Source organism: Notothenia rossii (genome assembly GCF_949606895.1).
Source record: "Notothenia rossii genome assembly, chromosome: 4".
NCBI classification, from domain to species: Eukaryota; Metazoa; Chordata; class Actinopteri; order Perciformes; family Nototheniidae; genus Notothenia; species Notothenia rossii.
Window position 1 is genome coordinate 96180780 of NC_136902.1, and position 18764 is coordinate 96199543.

General features: G+C 45.1%; 1 protein-coding gene across 2 annotated transcripts; it reads right to left on the reverse strand.

Annotated features, from left to right (window-relative positions):
- Positions 1–4393: 4393 nt before the first annotated feature.
- spint2 (serine peptidase inhibitor, Kunitz type, 2) lies at positions 4394–11448 on the reverse strand. Of its 2 annotated transcripts, none has more exons than XM_079678648.1 (11): positions 10916–11448; positions 10314–10484; positions 10130–10204; positions 9225–9266; positions 8898–8945; positions 8635–8796; positions 7722–7772; positions 7441–7614; positions 7094–7138; positions 5493–5601; positions 4394–5375 (listed from the first exon to the last, which is right to left on the reverse strand). In XM_079678648.1, exons 1-11 carry the CDS (start codon positions 11307–11309, stop codon positions 5291–5293), a joined length of 1356 nt encoding a protein of 451 aa, XP_079534774.1. In that variant the 5' UTR covers positions 11310–11448; the 3' UTR covers positions 4394–5290. The 2 variants fall into 2 exon arrangements, with proteins under 2 accessions (XP_079534774.1, XP_079534775.1); XM_079678649.1 differs by having other exon boundaries at positions 8898–8921; positions 10916–11447.
- Between the last annotated feature and the right edge of the window lie 7316 nt (positions 11449–18764).

Consider the following 18764-nt stretch of genomic DNA (forward strand, 5'->3'; position numbering starts at 1 on the left):
CTAGCGGGCCTTCTAGAGCAGGGGTTCCCAAACTTTTCAGCCCGCGACCCCCAAAATAACAGTGCCAGAGACTGGCGACCCCTGTCGACGGATTTGGGCCCGCAGTTTTAATCAGGGCTGAATACAACATTTTAATTGTTTTATTATTATGTTTATGGTTGTTATTTGTAGGGCTCTGTCCTAATATTTATTTGTGTTTTAAACTATGTTGAAAGATTGGTTTAATATCATTTTTTTATTTTGCTATGAAATTCTGAATGAAAGGCTGCGCGCGAGACTGGTTTTTCGCTGGGTTGAGTCGTGTGGGTTTTTGAGTGAGATGCGGCACAGCAGCCTGTCAGTTTACTCTTGCTAGGTTAGTTTGGCTATTATCACTTATATTTATCTGCAACAATGGATATCAGGAAGTGGTTAATGAAAGGAATATGGCAACTCAGCGCCAGATGCAGGCACATTAGAAGAAATAAGTTACGTTACCAACGTAACTGATTTGCCAGGGACAAGGGAGGCTGGCAATCAATTATATTTTGAAGAGAAATTGACTCTCAAGCCGGCTCTCTCACAAACTCCGGCTCTGTGCGCAAGCAGACCGCTGCACACGCTATCTGCCTCGCTCAATCTCTCTCTCTCCCTTTCTCTCCATCGCTCAACCTCACTCCACCCTGTGTGCGCTCCTAACGTTTGCCTGCATGCTTGCCCAAGTTGGCACAGCGTTACAAATGTGCCACAAAACCAACCAATGGATGCAGCCTATAATAATGGCAACCTAAAACCCCTCTGTTTCCGTAACAACAATTCACGAGCGATGTGTTTTTTAGGATTTCAAGAAGCATAGCAAACAATGGATGTATTTTATGAACATTTATCCATGCTGAAAGTAGATTTAGATGTTAGAGTGAGATAGAGATTATTATCTAATATGTGCATCTGATGAAGCATTGCATGAAATCTGTTGAGGATCAGAGGCTGTTGTTGGGGCTGCATAAACGTTTTTTAATTTTTTTTTTGTAGGCAGACCATGCAGGCCTCAGAGAGTTAAACTTGGGCCTGCGACCATAGTTTTATGGTATTTTGTTTTGAAAATCCACAGCGGAGGTTTGTGTCGTACTACATGCGGTGTATTTTGCATATGGCTCGGACATAAACTCGTGTTTAAAATAATACTACATAATAAATGTAGTCTACATTTCATAATAAGAGGTGTAAAACCTGAGAGGATTTTAAATCGCATTTGAACTAAATGCTTATACAATCTGTATTTGTATTGTTGATTTAATGTGTTAACGAGGCGATATAGAGAAGGTTAAGCTGTCATTACTAGGCTGTAATTTGTTATATACTGTTGGAATGGGTAAGCAGGCCTATTGTTTTTGGATAATTGTGGAGTTAGGGGGTCCATGGGGGTTTTGTATTGGTTAAGTGGTCCTTGGTATGAAAAAGTTTGAGAAACAGTGCGCTAGTGGATTGTCAAAGGGGGAGCCTCGTTGCGGGGAAATTATACAGATGGCTAGTCCGCCCCTGAAAATGTCTATGCAAACGTTATTATTAATAATAATTAAAAAAAAAAAATATTACAAAAATTAATCAATTTTTTTCTATAATTTTTTTTTTTTTAATTTTCCATTTTTATTTTGTAATCATCTCGCGACCCCCACTTTGGGAACCCCTGTTCTAGAGTACACTGGAAACGAGGAAAACTCTGAAAGAATACGCCCATTGGCTACAAATGAATATATGATTGGTTGATCAAACTGTCAATCCAAACGTACGCTCTCATTCAGTGCAACGGCCAGGGCATTCGATCAAGGATGTAGAATACCTTGGTTGAAGGACAAGATCTGATTGGTTGCTTTCTTTTCTAACACAAAACCACTGAAATGCGTAGTGCATGGACCGAGAAGGACAAACAAATCAACGTAACACTGTAATATTAAAGATCAACGACACAGATACCATTCTCATTTATTCATTTGATATACATTTTATTTATATAATTAAATAGATTTTTTGTTTGTTTTATCTGAGTGTTGCAGGGTATTCTCTGAATACCTTGAAGGCCCTGACGTTTCGCCACTGGTGTAAGGAGGCGTAGTGGGTTGTCCGTAGGTGTTCGGATCAGGGGGTCACAGGTTCAAACCGTTCAAACCCCACTGCATTCAGCATGTCGGTGTGTCCCTGACATATAGTTCACCCCAAAGTGCTCCTGTGGGGATTGCCCACAGTATTGAGTATGTAAGTCGCTTTGGATAAAAGCGTCTGACAAGTGACATGTAATGGGAGAAGGGGGTAAGTTGAGCCAGTGGGTAAATTAAACCACCCCCTGTAACCAGGCAAGGCCTTATAGTTGTAATCACGTGACCAGAAATGCTCCTCCCATTTTTCTTTGGCTGTGACAGAGGGGCCGTTTCTCAATCTCGAGGAAACTGGCTTCCAAGCCAATATTTCAAGCATGCTACGTCATCGAGTGCCGCCGAAGGACTGTTCCAATCTCCAGCATACTTGGAATTCCACCGAGACCACGTCCTTGGTTTGGGGGTAATTTCGAGGCTGCACATGGGTAGACTTCGCGTCCTTAAAATCCCCACGATGCTTTGCGCACGGACCAATTTCAAAAAACCCTTGCGGAGAATGGCTGAACCGACGCAGCACACATTTAAATGTAAGTATGTAGTGGCGTAGAACATGTGTTGGTAAATATGTTGCTTTGTTACATTTGTTATCACCAAAAATGTGTTCCGTGAAAGTAAAGCAAGTTTATAATTAGATAGACATCGTGAGGTATTTATTTTCGATACAGTTTATGTTGAAAACGTTAGAGAGAGTGGCACACTTGTTAGCCTGTTCCATTCTTCTTTGTTTTCCGAAGCCGTGGCTTGGAAGTATACTTGCTTCGTTTCTGAAGGAGGGGACTTGGAAGTATGCGACTACCAAGCCAGGATCCTCGCGATTGAGAAACGGCCCGAGTGTTTCTCAATGTCGAGGGAGCTTGCTTGGTAGGACCAGGACATGTCTTCCGAGTCACTTCCTTCAGAAGCGAGGCAAGAATCCTTCCTAGCCTCGGAAAACGAAGAATGGTGGAACAGGCTAACAAGTGTGCAGGTGTGCATCATGTGCAAGGCCCCGCCTCAAATGGAGCGAGATTTCCGCCAAAGATTTGGAAATTGAACAGTCCTTCGGCGGCACTCGATTACGTAGTATGCTTGAAATAGTGGCTCTGGAGCAGCCTTCCTCGACATTGAGAAGCACCCTAGGGGCAAGTTGAGAGCCACAAGACCACTTTTTTTTTAGAAGTAATATTTTCACTGCCCATCCATCCATCCATCCATCTTGTCCCGCTTATCCGTGGTCGGGTCGCGGGGTGGCAGTTCCAGCAGAGAGCCCCAAACGTTCCTATCCCCTCATCAACCACCTCTGACTGGGGGGTCCCAAGGCGCTCCCAGGCCAGAGAAGAGATATAATCCCTCCACCTGGTCCTAGGTCTACCCCTCGGTCTCTTCCCAGCTGGATCAGCCTGGAACACCTCCCAAGGGAGGCGCCCAGGTGGCATCCTTACTAGGTGCCCGAACCACCTCAACTGGCTCCTTTCGACGCGAAGGAGGAGCGGTTCAACTCCGAGTCCCTCCCTGATGACCGAACTTCTCACCTTATTCCTAAGGGAGACGCCAGCCACCCTGCGGAGAAAACCCATCTCGGCCGCTTGTACCCGCGATCTCGTTCTTTCGGTCATGACCCATCCTTCATGACTATAGGTGAGGGTAGGAACGAAATGGCCCGGTAGACTGAGAGCTTTGCCTTCTGGCTCAGCTCTCTTTTCGTCACAACGGTCCGACTTCCTGCCGAGGACCCGGACATTGGATGGCCCTGATTTTCACTGCCCTTGATCAAATATTAAATCTTATCATTGCCATTGATAGGAGACATCCTGAATTATAGGCGTGCTTACATTTTTACTATGCGTCATTTCTCCTTGCTTAGAGAGGAAAGCAAATGGCTCAACTTACCCCACTCTCCCCTATATAGACATAAGTGTTGGGACACTCCTCCGAATCATTGAATTCAGGAGTTTCCTTCAGTCCCATTGCCTCAGATGTAACATAGCCATGCAGTCTGCCTTTACAAACAGGTGTGAAAGAATGGCTTGTTCTAAAGAGTTCACTGAATTCAACGTGGTTCTGTAACAGAATGCCACGGCTGCAACAAGTCAGTTCATTTCTTCTCTACTAGATATTCCACGATCAACTGTGAGTTGTGTTATTGCAAAGTGGAAACGTTTAGGAACCACAGCAACCAGGAAGAGATATATCAGAAGTGTCTAATATTACAGTTTAACAACTGGAACAACATCATCTGTTTGTGAGAATGAAAAACAAGATCAAATATGAACATGAAAACATTGAGGTGTAAATACATTTTTATTGAGACAAAGAAAAACCCTTCATATGTAAAAACAGAAACTTTAATCAAAGAGAAAAATAAACTTATTCTGGAGCTCTTTTAATTAAAACACAGCATGACAGAATATCAGTTAATTCATTTTGGTTTGATATGAAACTATCAAAATAATAGTGTTGGAGGATCCTTTATCAATTACTAACTAATCAAAAGTACTAATCCATCAATAAACACAGCTCTGTTGCATTATGGGAAACATGTTCTCCAGGGAATCAAAGCTCTGTTGCATTATGGGAAACGTAGGCCCCAGGTAATCAGAGTCCTGACGCATTGTGGGAAGTAGGCTCCATGTAGGGCTGTGATTGGCTGATTTCCTCTACTTGCAGCACGGTCATTCATTAAAACTTGTTTTCACATTAACTTCATAAAATATGAAAGTGTAAATCATCTTGAGGCAAGACGCGGGTATAAAGGTTATACAGTTTACAACGATTTAAAAACCAGACGTTACAGAAAATATTTTTGTATTAATCGACAGATTAGCGCTGAACAATAATCAGGAGTGATCGTATTCACCACTTTGAAATGGCAACATATAAATAGCTTTTAAAATATAAACTCTTATCGGTACAAATACGCTCATTTTAATATGTTTTAACTAAACAAGAAAAATTACTAACATAACAGTTCCTCAATCAAATCGTAAAACATTTTATTATCAATTTAGTTTCCTTATTTATTAATAAATCAATGATAGCAGCTAAACTAAACTAATATTATTAAAATGATCCTGATTAGTTTATTTTTAAAGATAATCCCGATAACAGTCATATCATAAAGGTAATCCAAATTACAGTTATATATTAGAGTTATTCCAGATGAATATGATCAGATCTCCTCAGGCCTGGTCTGGTTTGGGGCTCTCTGAGACGTTCAGGGACTCCACAGAAGATTGTTCGTCTGGGAGCAGCTCCTCCTTATCACTGCAGGGAGAAACACATTTCATTATACCACAGCCTATTATGATTGATTGATTGATAGATAGATAGATAGATAGATAGATAGATAGATAGATAGATAGATAGATAGATAGATGTTACCTAAAGGAGGACAGGCGGTGGGACTGACGGTGGCGTCTCAGAGTGATGATGACAAGGGTCGTCAGCAGCAGAGTGGAGACGACTGCCAGCGTGACGAAGAGGAAGACGGCTGAGAGGAGGAAGATCATAAACATCCTGTCAGAGACATCAACATGAGGGGAGAGCACTGTTACACTGGGGCGTCCAGGGGTATGACCCGATACGGTATCGACGGACACGAGTATTCTGAAACGCGGGGATCTTGAAACGCCTGGATCTTGAAACACCTGGATCTTGAAACGCCTGGATCTTGAAACGCGGGGATCTTGAAACGCCTGGATCTTGAAACACCTGGATCTTGAAACGCGGGGATCTTGAAACGCCTGGATCTTGAAACGCGGGGATCTTGAAACGCGGGGATCTTGAAACGCAGGGATCTCGAAACGCGGGGATCTTCAAACGCCTGGATCTTGAAACACCTGGATCTTGAAACGCGGGAATCTTGAAACGCGGGGATCTTGAAACACCTGGATCTTGAAACGCGGGGTTCTTGAAACGCCTGGATCTTGAAACGCGGGAATCTTGAAACGCGGGGATCTTGAAACACCTGGATCTTGAAACACCTGGATCTTGAAACACGGGGATCTTGAAACACCTGGATCTTGAAACACCTGGATCTTGAAACACGGGGATCTTGAAACACCTGGATCTGAAACACGGGGATCTTGAAACACCTGGATCTTGAAACGCCTGGATCTTGAAACACGGGGATCTTGAAACACCTGGATCTTGAAACGCGGGGATCTTGAAACGCCTGGTTCTTGAAACGCCTGGTTCTTGAAACGCGGGGTTCTTGAAACGCCTGGATCTTGAAACGCGGGGATCTTGAAACGCGGGGATCTTGAAACGCCTGGATCTTGAAACGCCTGGATCTTGAAACGCCTGGATCTTGAAACACGGGGATCTTGAAACGCCTGGATCTTGAAACGCGGGGATCTTGAAACGCGGGGATCTTGAAACGCCTGGATCTTGAAACGCCTGGATCAGATTTTGAAATTCCATTTTCTGTGATCCAGGATCAGACAAGTTGGCCAGATGTTGTCCCTGGAGTTCAGGATAGGATCAGCCTGATCCACATTCAGACTTTTCAAGATGACTAGATCCTGAATATCGGTGCTTTAATCCTACCGATCGCCATCTAGTGGACATGAAAAATAATACAAGGAAGACAAGAGACCACATAGCAGACATCTATTGTTTGATTACTTTTGAAAGGTGATGACAGATGGACTTTTTTTTTGTTGAAGATATTTTTACTTTAATCTAAATTACATTTGTGATTGACAATCTTTGCTGCGATAATTGTATGAGCATAAACATTTATGTCATTAACGGTGGTTGAAAACTAAATAGGCCACCACGGACGTGAGCAAACATGAAAGATTAAATTGTATCTTGCAGATGGATGATTGTAACGTGAAGGAGAAGCTCTTCGTCCGTCAGAGTGTTGTTAAATATTTCCTGATTAATCAGTGTTCCTCTTTAGATCTCTAACCGAAGGAACAATAACGAACACAGGAAGTTTAATGTCGTGTTGTTTAGACTTTAGAGTAAAAACTGACCTGCAGTCCAGCGGTCACGAGCTTTCCCACGAGTGTCAAAGGAACCTGCACAACAAGACACAGCGTCAGCAGAGCGCTGACCCCCCCCCGTCAGCCCAAACAGAACCACAGCACCACCACCCCCGGCCGCAAACACACCGAAGACCAGAGGGACCGGTTGTACATGTACCCTGAATGGCCCACACACACACACACACACACACACACACACACACACACACACACACACACACACACACACACACACACACACACACACACACACACACACACACACACACACACACACACACACACACACACACACACACACACACACACACACACACACACACACACACACACACCTGTGTTCTGGCAGCGGGTCATGCAGTCCTCCAGGCTGCTGTAGCGGTTCCTGTTTCCTCGGCACCCCCCATAGATGAAGGGCTGGCAGCTGGCGGTGTTCAGGTTGTAGTAAAACATGGGGAAGGCTGCGCGGCAGGGCCCGGGGTCAGAGGTCACCGTACAGGCCTCTGAGTCTATAAACAGAATGATGACCGGGGTCAGAGGTCACCGTAAAGGCCTCACACCTGAAGAACAAAAGGTGTGCAGGCCTCTGACAGGTATCTGAAACATGGTGACGTACCTTTATCAGCTGCAGGGGGCGGGGCTTTCTTTGAGGATGGCAGCAGTCTGACTGTAGAGAACCAAGAGTCCATTAACAACAACAACTTACCTGTGCAGGTACAGACAGATGTGTCTCACCTGTACAGGTACAGACAGATGTGTCTCACCTGTACAGGTACAGACAGTACGGAAAGGTGTCTCTCACCTGTATAGGTACAGACTGGTGTGTCTCACCTGTGCAGGTACAGACAGATGTGTCTCACCTGTACAGGTACAGACAGTACGGAAAGGTGTCTCTCACCTGTATAGGTACAGACTGGTGTGTCTCACCTGTGCAGGTACAGACAGATGTGTCTCACCTGTACAGGTACAGACAGTACGGAAAGGTGTCTCTCACCTGTACAGACTGGTGTGTCTCACATGTGCAGATACAGACAGATGTGTCTCACCTGTACAGGTACAGACAGTACGGAAAGGTGTCTCTCACCTGTATAGGTACAGACTGGTGTGTCTCACATGTGCAGATACAGACAGATGTGTCTCACCTGTACAGGTACAGACAGTACGGAAAGGTGTCTCTCACCTGTATAGGTACAGACTGGTGTGTCTCACCTGTGCAGGTACAGACAGATGTGTCTCACCTGTACAGGTACAGACAGTACGGACAGGTGTCTCTCACCTGTATAGGTACAGACTGGTGTGTCTCACCTGTGCAGGTACAGACAGTACGGAAAGGTGTCTCTCACCTGTATAGATACAGACAGATGTGTCTCACCTGTACAGGTACAGACAGTACGGAAAGGTGTCTCTCACCTGTATAGGTACAGACTGGTGTGTCTCACCTGTGCAGATACAGACAGATGTGTCTCACCTGTACAGACAGTACGGACAGGTGTCTCTCACCTGTATAGGTACAGACAGGTATGTCTCACCTGTGCAGGTGTCCATGCAGTGCTGCTTGGTCTCGTAGTTGTTCTTGTTGCCCTGGCAGCCTCCGTAGATGAAGGTCTGGCAGCTTCCTTTCTCTCGGCTGTAGAACCAGTTCTGAAATGCCGCTCTGCAGGGACCCGCCTCCGGATCAGCCCCGCAGCGCTCTGATTGGACGACACACACTCACCTTTACTGTCTGATCTTCAGGTGCTCACAGAACTTTATTTAAATAAATCTGAGGTCTGAACCAGGAGAGCAAACATACCAGCGAAGTGTTCAGCAGACATTTCTGTATTAGAAGAAGAGAGGGTCACTGGAACGCACATTACACACATTACGCAACAATAATACACACATTACATACATTACTCAGTAATACACACATTACACACATTACACACCAATAATACACACATTACACACCAATAATACACACATTACACACATTACGCAACAATAATACACACATTACACACATTACACACCAATAATACACACATTACACACATTACACACCAATAATACACACATTACACACATTACACACATTACGCAACAATAATACACACATTACTCAGTAATACACACATACCTTTCTCCTGAGGGGGGGCCGACTCAGAGTCTTCAGACACATCTGAGAGACAGACAGGGGAGAGAGAGACAGACAGGTGAGAGACAGGCAGGTGAGAGACAGACAGGTGAGAGACAGAGAGACAGGTGAGACAGACAGGTGAGAGACAGACAGCTGAGAGAGACAGACAGGTGAGAGACAGACAGGTGAGAGACAGAGAGGTGAGAGAGACAGGTTAGAGACAGACAGGTGAGAGACAGAGAGGTGAGAGAGACAGAGAGGTGAGAGAGAGACAGGTGAGAGAGACAGGTGAGTGAGAGACAGGTGAGAGAGACAGGTGAGTGAGAGACAGGTGAGAGAGAGACAGGTGAGAGAGGAGAGACAGGTGAGAGAGAGACAGGTGAGAGAGGAGAGACAGGTGAGAGAGAGACAGGTGAGTGAGAGACAGGTGAGAGAGAGACAGGTGAGAGAGGAGAGACAGGTGAGAGAGAGACAGGTGAGAGAGGAGAGACAGGTGAGAGAGAGACAGGTGAGAGAGGAGAGACAGGTGAGAGAGAGACAGGTGAGTGAGGAGAGACAGGTGAGAGAGGAGAGACAGGTGAGAGAGGAGAGACAGGTGAGAGAGGAGAGACAGGTGAGAGAGAGACAGGTGAGAGAGACAGGTGAGTGAGGAGAGACAGGTGAGAGAGGAGAGACAGGTGAGAGAGAGACAGGTGAGAGAGAGACAGGTGAGAGAGGAGAGACAGGTGAGAGAGAGACAGGTGAGAGAGGAGAGACAGGTGAGAGAGAGACAGGTGAGAGAGAGACAGGTGAGAGAGAGACAGGTGAGAGAGGAGAGACAGGTGAGAGAGAGACAGGTGAGAGAGGAGAGACAGGTGAGAGAGAGACAGGTGAGAGAGGAGAGACAGGTGTATTTCAGTTGTTACCTGAGTGGAGATTCCTGCGAGGAGCTTTAGCAGGGAGTTCACGAGCAGGAGGCAGGTCATCAGGAAGTACCGCACCTGAACACACACACACAATGAGGACTGCATTCAGTGTGTGTATATGTGTGTGTGTGAGTGTGTATATGTATATATATATATATGTGTGTGTGTATATGGGTGTGTGTACCTGTCACCCCCCCACAGCTCTCCGCACACGCCCCCTTAGTGAGGAAGTTGTTCCCGTTGCCATGACAGCCTCCGAACAGGAAGTGGCTGCAGATCTGAGAGGAAACGTTGTAGAAGAAACGGGGGAAAGAAGCTCTGCAGGACCCTACCTGGGGGGGGAGGAGGCATCTCACTGGGGGGGGAGAGAGGGTGGGAGGGAGAGAGACAGACATTAATATATACATCACTGACATGAATAATGAGGGGGGGAGAGATAAAACAGGTGTGTGTTTTGGTTCCAAGGAATGATCACTACAGAGAGCAGACAGACCGGTCCAACCTGGTGAGCCAGCCAGCCAGCCAGCCAGCCAGCCCCCACCACACACACACACACACACACACACACACACACACACACACACACACACACACACACACACACACACACACACACACACACACACACACACACACACACACACACACACACACACACACACACACACACACACACACACACACACACACACACACACACACACACACACACACACACACACACACACACACACACACACACACACACACACACACACACACACACACACAATTAGATAAACTCACGGTCGTTGGTCTCGTTGCTCTGCGGCTCTCCGGCCTCCATCAGCGGGACGACGCGCCTCCTGTCCCCGTGCTCCAGAGGCTGATTCCCGGGCAAACTGAGGCTCTTCTTGCGGTACACTTTGAACTGTGAGCTGGGCTGGAAAACGCAGTGGTCCCGGCAGCGGACCAGCATGCACTGCGGCAGGCCGTCGGCAGGGAGCCCCATCAGAGCCAGGTCGCAGTCCGGGTCCGAGCAGCATGCGGCCCTGCAGGCCCGCGGGCCGGAGACCTCGAGCACCCGGGCCGGGTCCGGGCCGGAGAGCAGCTGCTGGTCCGGGTTCAGGTTCGGGTCCCAGTCACAGACCTGGAGCTGGACCTGGAGGAGGGCCGAGGAGAGCAGCAGGAGCAGGAGCATAACTGGGTTAAACTCTCTTTAATGAGCTGTTTTTATGAATGAAGTTCTGGTTCCGGAGCTCCTGAGGATCAGAGAGTCTGGAGGTCTGCTGAGGAAGAGGATCACTTCCTGTTTGAGGCTCTCTGTTGTCGCAGATCTTCTTTTACCTGAGCGACAGGTGAGGCCACGCCCCCCCCCCGCTGCGTCAGCACCACATGACGTCATCACGCAACTCATGTTTGAAGGTTTCAGGTTTCAAGGCTTTTATCGTCATTCACTCACAGTTCAGAAATAACAATCTCCTCCAGCAAAGCAACACCATCACATAGATAGCAGAGTGCACGTCAATAACATGACATGGAATACAATAGAAACATATATATATATATATATATATATATATATATATATATATATATATATATATATATATATATATATATCAGTGGCGAGCCGTCAGGGCCTAAGATATTCTACAAAATAATATTTGAAAACATATTGTATTTGTATTTAAAATAACATCTTAACACAAGAAATAAATCCTTGGAATGTGCCTGTTCAGCGTCTCTGCGAGGTGAAGGCAGGAGCTGATTGCTGGTCCAGCTGTGAACTCACAGACGGCCCGCTAGCTAGGGTAACTCAACGAGAGAGTAATGTCAAATGACAGTACAATTGACCAATCATATCTTCCCTCTAAATGGGTGGGCTTTATTATCGCGGACTTTATGACAAGTTCCACCCGCTGTGTGTGTGTGTGTGTGTGTGTGTGTGTGTGTGTGTGTGTGCGTGTGCGTGTGCGTGTGTGTGTGTGTGTGTGTGATTTTGATTCTAAATTTTTATAAAATAATTCAGAATTTTCAGAAAAAGTCCACATTTTAAAATGTTCTGTAAAAAGTCAGAAGTTTTGATTTTTACATTATGTTACTTGTTAGACGCTTTTATCCAAAGCAACTTACATACTCAATACTGCGGACAATCCCCACTGGAGCACTTTTGGGTGAACTATGTATCAGGGACACAACGACATGCTGACTAAAGTGGGGTTTGAACCTGTGCTCCCCTGAGCCCACCACCAAGACTCTATCCACTGCGCCACACGCCTCCACGCCTGATTTCTGTTGTGATTGGTTGCGGCTCAGAGGGCCTAGGTATAAAAGTCACGGCTCGCCACTGAGTTCAATAAATGGAGGTTTTCAAAGTCAATGAATATACGTATTTAATAATCGTTCATTTATTGACCAAAATAATATGATTTTTGCCATAATCGCACAGCCCTAATATATATATATTTATAAAACGGACAAGTCAAATCAAGCAATCTGATTGGTTCTTAGCCGTGATATAATGAGCGTATATCACGGGTAGAATTGTAGTTACTTTTCACAACAAGTCAGTATCCCTCCGCGTCTGAGAAGATCTACAACCGTTACAGCTGTTACATTACGTCCGTTAGGAAACTAACTTACGAACTAACTAACTAACTAACAAAGCTTAAGATGGAAACATGTAGGGGATAATGTGCAGCAAGGACTTATTGATCGTTGTTAAGGACGCTCACATCTGCAGAAAGAAGTCCGGTCGATTTAACTGCATAAAGTTGGGCTGAAAAGGGGGTCAAGGTTCTTTATTTGTCATTTATTTGTCATACAAATGCAGTTTGCTTTTCAAACTGGGACAAGGAAACAGCGGAGAAGAAACGGGGCAGAAACCCTCCTTTGTACGCAGCGGTCCAGACATAGACATCAAACGGCGACACATATTCAGTGTGCAGTACCTTTGGCATTAGGGCAGGGATATCTAGATACTTCCCAAGGTCTGACATCATGAATTGTGCTACTTTTAAAGCAAGCAACGATGTTTTCAAGTCTGTAATCAAAAAGCTCCTCAAAAACGCTATCGACCAATCAGATTGCTTGATTTGACCTGTCCTTTTATAAATATATTTACATTTCTTCCGTTACGAAACAAACTCACAAAGCATAAGATGGAATCATTTAAGATTAACTTGGACCTCCGGGGGTCTCACTATGGAGGAGTGGATTGAGCAGTGCCTATCTCCAGAGAGCACCTAAACGACGACATGCAGAGCTACGTGAAGAGCAGGTAGACCAACTGGGAAAGTAGCACCATTCAAAAGCTTTCTGATGCGGGTCTTGAAACAAAGCAGAGAAATTATGACCGTTAGTGGCCACAGGTGCGAAAGCTCTCTTCAGAGCTACTGGAAGCCCAATCTCAGGGACCGGAGAAAGTGGAGCAATATTCTCGCCACGCCAAGCAACAGCCTGGAACAACCTCAACCTATACAAGTGACCACGTAAGCCATGCTACTGATGCTGGACAGGTTTTCAGTGGATGCACAATAAACAGCAACATACACATTAATGTAAATAAACAGCCAAATAATGGATCAACGCTCTCTGTCTAATATGTTCGCTTGCTGTTAGTGTTGTTGCATAGCAACCACCTCACCTGTTTCGTGCAGAAGGCAACGGAGGGACTATTTTATTTTGAACATCATCATTTACTAATAAAAACTATTTCAATTAGAGTGTATTTTTGTGTGATATACTGAGCATATATCACAGCTAAGGGCTTGAACCACGCCCTTAGCTGTGATATAATTGCCAAACTGCATGCAGTTAAATCGAACGGACTTCTTTCTATGTGAGCGTCCTTAACAACGGTCAATAAATCCTTGACAGTGGTGTGTCTGTTCTGGATTAACAACGTGTCATGTGTTCTGAATTGACCAATCAGAATCGAGTATTCAACTAAACCATGTAATAATAAGGGATGGTTCACAGTCAGAGGGTTATTATGGGATGGATCACAGTGAGAGGGTTATTATGGGATGGATCACAGTCAGAGGGTTATTATGGGATGGATCACAGTGAGAGGTTATTATGGATGGATCACAGTCAGAGGGTTATTATGGGATGGATCACAGTCAGAGGGTTATTATGGATGGATCACAGTCAGAGGGTTATTATGGGATGGATCACAGTGAGAGGGTTATTATGGGATGGATCACAGTCAGAGGGTTATTATGGGATGGATCACAGTCAGAGGGTTATTATGGGATGGATCAAAGTCAGAGGGTTATTATGGGATGGATCACAGTCAGAGGGTTATTATGGGATGGATCAAAGTCAGAGGGTTATTATGGGATGGATCACAGTCAGAGGGTTATTATGGGATGGATCACAGTCAGAGGGTTATTATGGGATGGATCACAGTCAGAGGGTTATTATGGATGGATCACAGTCAGAGGGTTATTATGGGATGGATCACAGTCAGAGGGTTATTATGGATGGATCACAGTCAGAGGGTTATTATGGGATGGATCACAGTGAGAGGGTTATTATGGGATGGATCACAGTGAGAGGGTTATTATGGGATGGATCAAAGTCAGAGGGTTATTATGGGATGGATCAAAGTCAGAGGGTTATTATGGATGGATCACAGTCAGAGGGTTATTATGGGATGGATCAAAGTCAGAGGGTTATTATGGATGGATCACAGTCAGAGGGTTATTATGGGATGGATCACAGTCAGAGGGTTATTATGGATGGATCACAGTCAGAGGGTTATTATGGATGGATCACAGTCAGAGGGTTATTATGGGATGGATCACAGTCAGAGGGTTATTATGGGATGGATCACAGTCAGAGGGTTATTATGGGATGGATCACAGTCAGAGGGTTATTATGGATGGATCACAGTCAGAGGGTTATTATGGGATGGATCACAGTCAGAGGGTTATTATGGGATGGATCACAGTCAGAGGGTTATTATGGGATGGATCACAGTCAGAGGGTTATTATGGATGGATCACAGTCAGAGGGTTATTATGGATGGATCACAGTCAGAGGGTTATTATGGATGGATCACAGTCAGAGGGTTATTATGGGATGGATCACAGTCAGAGGGTTATTATGGGATGGATCACAGTGAGAGGGTTATTATGGATGGATCAAAGTCAGAGGGTTATTATGGGATGGATCACAGTCAGAGGGTTATTATGGGATGGATCACAGTGAGAGGGTTATTATGGATGGATCACAGTCAGAGGGTTATTATGGGATGGTTCACAGTCAGAGGGTTATTATGGGATGGATCACAGTCAGAGGGTTATTATGGGATGGATCACAGTGAGAGGGTTATTATGGGATGGATCACAGTGAGAGGGTTATTATGGGATGGTTCACAGTCAGAGGGTTATTATGGGATGGATCACAGTCAGAGGGTTATTATGGGATGGATCACAGTGAGAGGGTTATTATGGGATGGATCACAGTCAGAGGGTTATTATGGATGGATCACAGTCAGAGGGTTATTATGGGATGGATCACAGTCAGAGGGTTATTATGGGATGGATCACAGTGAGAGGGTTATTATGGATGGATCACAGTCAGAGGGTTATTATGGGATGGATCACAGTCAGAGGGTTATTATGGGATGGATCACAGTGAGAGGGTTATTATGGGATGGATCACAGTGAGAGGGTTATTATGGGATGGTTCACAGTCAGAGGGTTATTATGGGATGGATCACAGTGAGAGGGTTATTATGGGATGGATCACAGTCAGAGGGTTATTATGGGATGGATCACAGTGAGAGGGTTATTATGTGATGGATCACAGTCAGAGGGTTATTATGGGATGGATCACAGTGAGAGGGTTATTATGGATGGATCACAGTCAGAGGGTTATTATGGGATGGATCACAGTCAGAGGGTTATTATGGGATGGATCACAGTCAGAGGGTTATTATGGATGGATCACAGTCAGAGGGTTATTATGGGATGGATCACAGTCAGAGGGTTATTATGGGATGGATCACAGTGAGAGGGTTATTATGGATGGATCACAGTGAGAGGGTTATTATGTGATGGATCACAGTGAGAGGGTTATTATGGATGGATCACAGTCAGAGGGTTATTATGGATGGATCACAGTCAGAGGGTTATTATGGGATGGATCACAGTGAGAGGGTTATTATGGATGGATCACAGTCAGAGGGTTATTATGGATGGATCACAGTCAGAGGGTTATTATGGATGGATCACAGTGAGAGGGTTATTATGGATGGATCACAGTCAGAGGGTTATTATGGATGGATCACAGTCAGAGGGTTATTATGGGATGGATCACAGTGAGAGGGTTATTATGGATGGATCACAGTCAGAGGGTTATTATGGATGGATCACAGTCAGAGGGTTATTATGGATGGATCACAGTGAGAGGGTTATTATGGATGGATCACAGTCAGAGGGTTATTATGGGATGGATCACAGTGAGAGGGTTATTATGTGATGGATCACAGTCAGAGGGTTATTATGGGATGGATCACAGTCAGAGGGTTATTATGGGATGGATCACAGTCAGAGGGTTATTATGGATGGATCACAGTCAGAGGGTTATTATGGGATGGATCACAGTCAGAGGGTTATTATGGATGGATCACAGTGAGAGGGTTATTATGGGATGGATCACAGTCAGAGGGTTATTATGGGATGGATCACAGTCAGAGGGTTATTATGGGATGGATCACAGTCAGAGGGTTATTATGGATGGATCACAGTGAGAGGGTTATTATGGGATGGATCACAGTGAGAGGGTTATTATGGGATGGATCACAGTCAGAGGGTTATTATGGATGGATCACAGTGAGAGGGTTATTATGGGATGGATCACAGTCAGAGGGTTATTATGGGATGGATCACAGTCAGAGGGTTATTATGGGATGGATCACAGTCAGAGGGTTATTATGGGATGGATCACAGTCAGAGGGTTATTATGGGATGGATCACAGTCAGAGGGTTATTATGGGATGGATCACAGTGAGAGGGTTATTATGGGATGGATCACAGTCAGAGGGTTATTATGGGATGGATCACAGTCAGAGGGTTATTATGGGATGGATCACAGTCAGAGGGTTATTATGGATGGATCACAGTCAGAGGGTTATTATGGGATGGATCACAGTCAGAGGGTTATTATGGATGGATCACAGTGAGAGGGTTATTATGGGATGGATCACAGTCAGAGGGTTATTATGGGATGGATCACAGTGAGAGGGTTATTATGGGATGGATCACAGTCAGAGGGTTATTATGGGATGGATCACAGTCAGAGGGTTATTATGGGATGGATCACAGTCAGAGGGTTATTATGGATGGATCACAGTGAGAGGGTTATTATGGATGGATCACAGTCAGAGGGTTATTATGGGATGGATCACAGTCAGAGGGTTATTATGGGATGGATCACAGTCAGAGGGTTATTATGGGATGGATCACAGTCAGAGGGTTATTATGGGATGGATCACAGTCAGAGGGTTATTATGGATGGATCACAGTGAGAGGGTTATTATGGATGGATCACAGTCAGAGGGTTATTATGGGATGGATCACAGTCAGAGGGTTATTATGGGATGGATCACAGTCAGAGGGTTATTATGGGATGGATCACAGTCAGAGGGTTATTATGGGATGGATCACAGTCAGAGGGTTATTATGGGATGGATCACAGTCAGAGGGTTATTATGGGATGGATCACAGTCAGAGGGTTATTATGGGATGGATCACAGTCAGAGGGTTATTATGGGATGGATCACAGTCAGAGGGTTATTATGGGATGGATCACAGTCAGAGGGTTATTATGGGATGGATCACAGTCAGAGGGTTATTATGGGATGGATCACAGTCAGAGGGTTATTATGGGATGGATCACAGTCAGAGGGTTATTATGGGATGGATCACAGTGAGAGGGTTATTATGGGATGGATCACAGTCAGAGGGTTATTATGGGATGGATCACAGTGAGAGGGTTATTATGGATGGATCACAGTGAGAGGGTTATTATGGGATGGATCACAGTCAGAGGGTTATTATGGGATGGATCACAGTCAGAGGGTTATTATGGGATGGATCACAGTCAGAGGGTTATTATGGGATGGATCACAGTCAGAGGGTTATTATGGGATGGTTCACAGTCAGAGGGTTATTATGGGATGGATCACAGTGAGAGGGTTATTATGGATGGATCACAGTCAGAGGGTTATTATGGGATGGATCACAGTCAGAGGGTTATTATGGGATGGATCACAGTCAGAGGGTTATTATGGGATGGATCACAGTCAGAGGGTTATTATGGATGGATCACAGTGAGAGGGTTATTATGGATGGATCACAGTCAGAGGGTTATTATGGGATGGATCACAGTCAGAGGGTTATTATGGGATGGATCACAGTCAGAGGGTTATTATGGATGGATCACAGTGAGAGGGTTATTATGGGATGGATCACAGTCAGAGGGTTATTATGGGATGGATCACAGTCAGAGGGTTATTATGGGATGGATCACAGTGAAAGGGTTATTATGGGATGGATCACAGTCAGAGGGTTATTATGGGATGGATCACAGTCAGAGGGTTATTATGGATGGATCACAGTCAGAGGGTTATTATGGGATG